At 42.9% G+C, this 7,667-nt stretch overlaps 1 protein-coding gene across 1 annotated transcript; it reads left to right on the forward strand.

The window, feature by feature from the left end:
- Positions 1-3,365: 3,365 nt before the first annotated feature.
- LOC125772260 (DE-cadherin-like) lies at positions 3,366-7,395 on the forward strand. The gene is made up of 3 exons (XM_049443760.1): positions 3,366-6,976; positions 7,172-7,229; positions 7,306-7,395. Exons 1-3 carry the CDS (start codon positions 3,366-3,368, stop codon positions 7,393-7,395), a joined length of 3,759 nt encoding a protein of 1,252 aa, XP_049299717.1.
- Positions 7,396-7,667: the final 272 nt, after the last annotated feature.

A 7,667-nucleotide genomic window follows, 5' to 3' on the forward strand; every position in this document is an offset into this window, starting at 1 on the left:
GTGGGCATGTTGTAGTGTTTTGTATATATTACAATTGAGAAATCATTTATTATAAATTTGTTCGAATTCTCGCATCATATTCGTTACGATAAAAAGACGCCTAATCTTTGCATGAAGAATTAGGGCATCTAGAACAAATGTATTATCGATTCATTTCCTTATTGGAAATATCTTCCCGCCGAAAGTACTTTTCTCATTTTAAGATGTACAGAAATTATACAATACCGAACTGATTGGCCTATTGCAACTGGTCCATTATATGGAGGGTAAAAACACACACAAAACGAAACCCATGATGGACGGATGAAAGAAACTGAAATTGATCTACTTCTTGAGAAAGGTTTTGACGCCACGAGTTCCCCGCAACTGAAATTGAAACTAGACGAGAAGCAGCTTGTGATGACGTTTTCAAGTGTACTCGGCTGGGAAGGGACGAACGATCGCTGGATGTCTACGGTGCTATTGCGCACGGTTGTTCGACGTTATATTCCGGCTTCGAAAAACGTACAACCGGTACCCTAAAAACATTGGAACCTGTCTTTCAACGCTATGGACTATGGACCGTTTCAAAGTAGAGAATTGCGGCCTAACAACCCGGTGACATGGATCGTTTTAATGTTTTTCAAGATTTTCTCACTTTTCAGATTCCTGATCCCTTATTCGCTGGCTGGTGCACGATCAATCTAACGGGTAACAACGAAGCCCTCTCCCCTTCATCTCACATCTTGAAATGTTTTGCTGTAATCTTTTTATTGCTTTATGCACACACAACCAGAAAACAGCGTTTTGGATGAAGTTTTGCTCGATGAACAGCCTACATCCTCCACCAGCAGCATTAAAGATAAAGGTTAGCTCAGCGGGTTTGGCTGCGAAAGTAGGAAGATTACAGCCGAACACAAAACGGAGAAGACACCGTTAATTCGTGACTATGCCGATGTTGATTGCATTTAAAAACAATGATTCACAATAATTATGCTGGTAAAGTGAATGTGTTTGTGTGAAGCAGTAGATCGCGCTTACGGTGGCAGATGAGAATGAAAATAACGTAAGTTAGTTCCATGTACCTAAGATAATGTGTGATGATTTGTTCGTAGCTTGGTGTAGGAATCGTGTGTGGAAATAAATATATTTTTAAAGTGTAGTGTGAACTAAAGTTTACGGTTATTATGGCGACTCCATGCCACTCCATGACTTGTTACGATCGTGAATCGTTTGTCAACGACGTCGTAATAATTTTTCATCATCGTTACATTCGCACGTTGGACAAAACAGAAGAATCGCGCCAGATGCTGAAAAAAGGTACGTTCCTTTTCCTTTGGTTATTTGTAATTGTTCTTTCAATAGAGAACATAGAAGTTGAAGCTGCGTGAGCTATGTAAGGAAGTTGAAGAGATTACTGTAGCTGCTCGTAACTGGATAATTTCAAAACTAAGATTTTGGATAATTTGTGAAATTACTTTGGGTAATGATTCAATAGACGTAGAGAACCCTGCATTCGCTAACCGAAAACCATCGTCATCGTGTTGGCATTTCAGCGACGAAATCCATTTTGTATGAGTATGTTTGGATGAGGTCCCGAAAGGTTAAACTATGTGAAGTGTGTTTCTGTACTGGAAAATGGTTGTAAGAATCCATTTCCCTTGGTAAGCGATGGCAGAAGAATGACATCAACCGAGAAATCTTTTCATTTCTAACCGTATATCTGTAGACTAGATGATTGTCTGTTGACTTCCAAGTCGTTTAGGTAACTATAAATATATTATTAAAAACTTGTGTGTTGTAGTTGTAGCGGCATATCTTTTTAAACAACGAATCGTTTCTCTTTCGTCTCTTGTTAAAGCTTTCTTGTACTTGTACCGAATGCTCCACAATTCGCCTAGAGATCGTGGAATAGACGCGAACGCCCATGGTCTTCCATACATTAGATACATCACCAACACTACAGCGCAACCATCGGCATTAAGCGTATTTGCGCATAGTTCACAAAGCATTTTGCCTCCTCTGTTTGAGATCAACTTTTTGCCTCCCGACCAATAATACGATCGTCAATGCTGCAACGCGGCTCTCTGGCGTTTCTATTCTTCGGTTCGCCGCCATTGCTATGTCCGGCTATTATGCTCGGAGCTTTCCAGGTCACTGCAAAACAACCACTATAGTCTATGACCTCATTCTCCTAGACACACGTACGTCCGCGTTGCCTCCATAAGTTTGGAAAAGTGGAGCCACATAACTGGTGACGGTGTGGAGCTAACCGTTTTTGGTTTACCTACGAGCGATCTGTTTGTTGATGCTTTATGGACTGTTCTGTGGAAGTTGTTCGTAATTTTATATAAAGTTTGGGTCTAGTTTCGAATGATTCTCATTTTTTCTCAATTAACAAGCTCGTTATTCATATTCGCAAACATATTCATCGTTGTTTTCTTTTATAATGCTTCCGTTTAAAACCCAATCCAACGTGAAGATTAATCGAAATATTTGCCATAGTCCGATAATCCCTCATAAAGCATCAAATTCTTTCTTAACACATTTATTAACACAACACACCATAATCTAGATGCTTAGAAAGCTAGCATAAACGCGATAAAAAAGAGTTCAGTCTCTCATATACTGAATAACACGAGTCTAGCAATTGAATCATTTGTTTGCGTATTAGTCACCTTTCCAATTCTCAATCCGGATTATTTTATCAAAAAATAAATATACATAATCGAAATATGGCAATACCAAGATATAGAATTTCAGTCATTTTGAAGTGAAATTAGCAGTGAAAATAGTTATTCTAAGACTGTTCCGCTGGGCAGCTGCTGCGTAGCACAACTTTTACCATATTTTCTACGATAAATAGTGTAAGTTTTGATCAACAATTTCTGCAGTGATTACACTCGAATAAGATAATCTTGTTCCAACGTAATTGTTCTAATGACTTTGTTTGGTTATATTATACAGTTAACGTGGAGTTGTTCGTAAAGCAAAGATGCGTAAATAGCAGCAGTTGCACGTCGAGTTAGGTCTTCTGTGAATAAGACTATATCATCCATTAAGTGAAGTGATTATCGTATGTGAAAAGTATGTGTCGATTAGTAGCACAGGTTGTACTGCTTTGGTTGGGCCTATACTGGCTCAATATTGTACATACAACAGATGGAGCGACTAACGATAAGGTATCCGATGAAGGACAAATTTCACATAAAGGAATCTACAATACTATTAACGATGAACATCTATGGAAACGACGCCATTCGAATGCTGCGTATCGGATGGGTAATATAAACAATTCTAAATATTATCGCAGCATTGTAACTGAACCAAACAATGTTCGTGACAATTGTGATCCATGCTTCGTAGATTGTGACAGTTACAAACCGATGCTAAAGGAGGAACAATCGGTAGGTACGCCGGTGATGCGTGTAACCGCTACCGATCCCGACCCCCGACAAACGATCGAGTACAGCTTCGTAACAACGCCAGGAGAACGAGCCCGCTTTCGCATTGACAAGAGCACAGGAGAGATCACGACGGCTCACATCTTCGATCGCGATGAACCAATTCGTGAGAAGGAGATCTACATCACGGTGCGTGCGACCGATAATGGACGACCTCGGTTAGACGATGTGTGCACCTTCAAAGTGACGATCCTTGACATCAACGACAATCCGCCTGTATTCGATAAGGTGCGCTATGAAGAGTCTGTGACGAAAGACATGAAAGCGAACCAGCGCGTAGCTACCATATCGGCAACGGATATGGATGATGGGGATAACAGCATTATCAAGTATGAGATCGTGCAAATGAACCCAGACAGCAGTTACTTCAAAATCAACGAGAACAACGGTGTGCTCACTCTAACGAAACCGGTTGACCGCAGTCCTGGCCAGTACTATGCCATACGCGTGAGGGCATATAATGTTGATCCACAGGGGGAAGCTGTACAAGATGCGGAGATGGACGTCAAAGTTCGTGTTGTGGAGTCCAATAAACTTCCTCCTTACTTCACCAAGGTGCAAGCGACGCCCATCGTGCTGAATGAAACGTTCAAGAATTATACCGAATCATTAGCAGAGTTCGATGCAGAATCAAACATTCCCGAAAAACCAGAAGTCATCTTCGAGCTCATTCAAGGCCGTGCGGAACAAACGAATTCGAAAAACACCTTTCTACTGGAACAGGTTAATAATACTGCCTCAATCAAGCTAGGAAAGACGCTGGATTATGAAACCGTGACGGAGTATACTCTCACAGTGAGCGTGAAAAATTCACACGACTTAGTCGCAGAAGCTGTGCTGAAGATTAAGGTGCTGGATGAGAACGACATTATCCCGGTGTTCACGGAAGTGACATCGGGCACTATTCCGGAAGACGAACCACCCGGTACTCCTGTGATGCAGGTACGAGCATATGATCTTGATGGAACTTCTGCCAACAACATCGTGTCGTACAGGTTCGACGATGAAAATCAACAGTTGTTTCACATTGATAGTCGAACGGGTAAAATTACGTCGCTGGTAAAGTTTGACCAAGAAGCGAAAGATTTTTATCCTTTGAAGATCACCGCCGAAGACAACTCTCCATCGGCACTGTACAGAAACGGTAAACCGAATAGTATCTCTCAGCTATTCATCATTAAGATCTCAGATAAGAACGATCACCAACCGAAATTTGTAAAAGATCACTTTGTAGCCGAAAATGTACCGGAGGATGCAGATATTAACACGGTACTGATCGAAGTGACTGCTATAGATCAAGACACGGCCTCACTAATTACCTACAGCATTATTGAAGGTAATGTGGGCAATGCGTTCAAGATCGATGAGAATACTGGTCGTATCTCAGTAAACAGCCGTCTGGACTATGAGACTATCCGTAGCTACCAGTTGATAGTGCAAGCAGACGATGGTATCTTCCAGGACAACGTCACTGTTTCGATTAAAATCGAAAATGTCAACGATAATCCTCCACGCTTTATAGACCTCCGCAATGTGACGATCCAGGAAGAAACGATTCCTCCTGGCTGTATCATGACCATCCAGGCATTTGATCCGGACATTGAGAATCGAGACGAACCACAACACATACGATTCTCGTTTGTAAAAGAACAAGAGGATTTGCTGGAGATCGATGACAACGGATGTCTGCGGCTAAGAAAAGCGCTTGATCGTGATCCACCGCAGGGCTTTAAGAGTTGGCAATTTATTATCACCGCAACGGATGAAGATGGCGCAGGAAAGAAAACTCCGGCTACTGTGATTTTTTTCCTGGAAGATATTAACGACAACGCACCGTATCTATCGAACGCAATGCCAGTTGTGTGGGAAGAGAATCGATCATCTGGTTTGATCGTAAGACTGACGGCAGAAGACGTAGACGAAGCACAGAATGGTCCGCCATTCCATTACAACATTGATCCAAACGCACCATATGAGATCAAGGAACGGTTCCAAGTGCAAGGGGACGAACTGTATGCGCTGGTAAAGTTTGATCGAGAAGAGCAAAAGGAGTATCGAGTACCGATCAGGATCAGCGACTCTGGTGAAGAACCGATGAGCGACGTCAGTATGTTGCATCTTGTGATTGGCGATGAAAATGACAGCGAGATGTGGCCGGGTGATAGTCGTATCTTCGTTTACAACTACAAAGGCGAATCGCCCAACACGGAAGTTGGTCGAGTTTACGTGGATGATCCAGACGACTGGGATCTAGCGGACAAGACGTTCCAGTGGGACGATGCTACTCGTCATCAGTCGGTGGACTTCTTCGACCTTAATCGTGATACTGGCATGATCACCATGCTACAAGGTACTCGTGGTGGAGAGTATGAGCTGAACTTCCACGTGATTGAGCAGTCGAGCTACTTTCCGCGCCACAACGTTACAGCCAAAGTGATAGTAACGGTTAAAGAGATCCCCGAGGAGGCAGTCGATAAGAGTGGATCGATCCGCTTCCATAATGTAACGGCGGAGGAGTTTGTGTCTCGTACATCCGGTCAACAGACCACTCCAAAAGATCGACTGCAGATGAGCATTGCAAAAACTCTCAACGTGAGTCGCGAGAACGTGGACGTGTTCACTGTTTTGAAGCGCGACAATGTCAACGGCACATTCTTGGATGTACGGTTTTCCGCACACGGTAGTCCTTATTACGCACCTGAGCGACTTAATGGAATGCTCGGCTATGGACTTCGCCAGCTGGAAGAAGACGTGGGTCTGTCAGTGTTAATGGTGGGAATCGACGAGTGCATCGAAGAGGGTCGCAACTGTGAGCTATCGTGCAAGAACACACTCTACAAATCAAACGTCCCGATCGCAGTTTACACTAACACCAGTTCGTTTGTGGGTGTGAATGCCTTCGTACAGGCGGAGTGCGTGTGTGAGGTTCCACCACCCTCGCTTACATGTCTAAATGGAGGCTTCCTGGTAAATGATCGCTGTTCCTGTCTAGAAGGCTTCGAAGGTCCACATTGCGAGATGCTAAGCATCGGATTCTACGGTAGTGGATATGCTCTTTACCCTCCGATCAGTCCTTGTAATATGACGCGCATCAGTATAGAGCTTTCGCCCCACCAGGAAGATGGTTTGGTGATGTACATTGGCCCGCTTAACTACAATCCTCGTCTGCCCGTGCAAGACTTCTTGGCGCTAGAGCTCGTCAAAGGACTTCCAGTACTACTCCTTGATTACGGTAGCGGCACTATCCGAATCGAACATCGTCACCGTTTCCCGCAAGGCAAACCTTTTACTGTAGAGCTCGTGCTACAGCCGCAGACGATCGAGATGATCGTAGACAACTGCAAGTTGTCCACGTGCATGAGTCCGAAAGGACCGAACCGCTTCCTTAACGTAAACGCTCCTCTTCAGCTAGGAGGTGCAGCCGTCAATTTGAACTATCTTGGATCATTGTACAACTGGACGTACATTCCTCAAGATAAAGGTTTCAGCGGCTGCCTAAGAAATCTTACCATCAACGAACGATTATACGATTTGTACGATTTTGCTAGATCTATTGAAGCCAAGAATTTTTATTTGTTTAATAAGCCTAACGTTTCGCTCGGAACAAACACTGTGTGGATAATGGCAGTAGTTATATTTCTGACAACACTAGTTTTCCTAATATTTATTGTGTGGATCGTGTATAAAAAGACTAAATCTAATTTAACTCGAAATAATACGTATCATAGCTACGCAACAATAATCTATAGCAAACCAAACAATGGCAAACCTAAGGTAGAAGTTGAAGTAATAGAGTTGCCTCATATCTATCAACGCATGTTGTATAATAACGATACGAACCCCAATGATCCTTCTTTACCAGAGTCCAACAGTAGCGACAAGTTCGCTCATCATGTTTATGAGACGATTGATAAGCCTTGCCAATATGATCAACGCGGGTATGATGAACTAAAGCCCAAATTTAAATCACTTTGTCTTCAGAGTCAACTGCACCAAACGTTAGTTACGAGAAGCAATCCTGAAATTGGTATTTGCACTGTAGAAAAATCACATCATTACGGCAACGTACAGTCTGTTGATGAACTGCGATATGGCGGTGATGGCAGAAACATCCATTCAACATTGAGCAGCTCGGACGGTCTAAGATCAAAGATCATTGATTCAAACGAAAAACATGGCCGTAATGCATTGGCTTCAAACTTCAGTTGTGACGATTAATGGATA

This window comes from Anopheles funestus, chromosome 3RL, assembly GCF_943734845.2.
Source record: "Anopheles funestus chromosome 3RL, idAnoFuneDA-416_04, whole genome shotgun sequence".
NCBI lineage: Eukaryota > Metazoa > Arthropoda > Insecta > Diptera > Culicidae > Anopheles > Anopheles funestus.

Bases quoted from the DNA above. Each gene is read 5' to 3' on its own strand.
- LOC125772260 (XM_049443760.1), top strand. From the start codon at position 3,366: ATGCTAAAGGAGGAACAATCGGTAGGTACGCCGGTGATGCGTGTAACC. The intron at 6,977-7,171 runs GTACGATTTTGC...TACGTATCATAG, and splicing joins AACGAACGATTATACGATTT to CTACGCAACAATAATCTATA. The intron at 7,230-7,305 runs GTAATAGAGTTG...CTTCTTTACCAG, and splicing joins AACCTAAGGTAGAAGTTGAA to AGTCCAACAGTAGCGACAAG.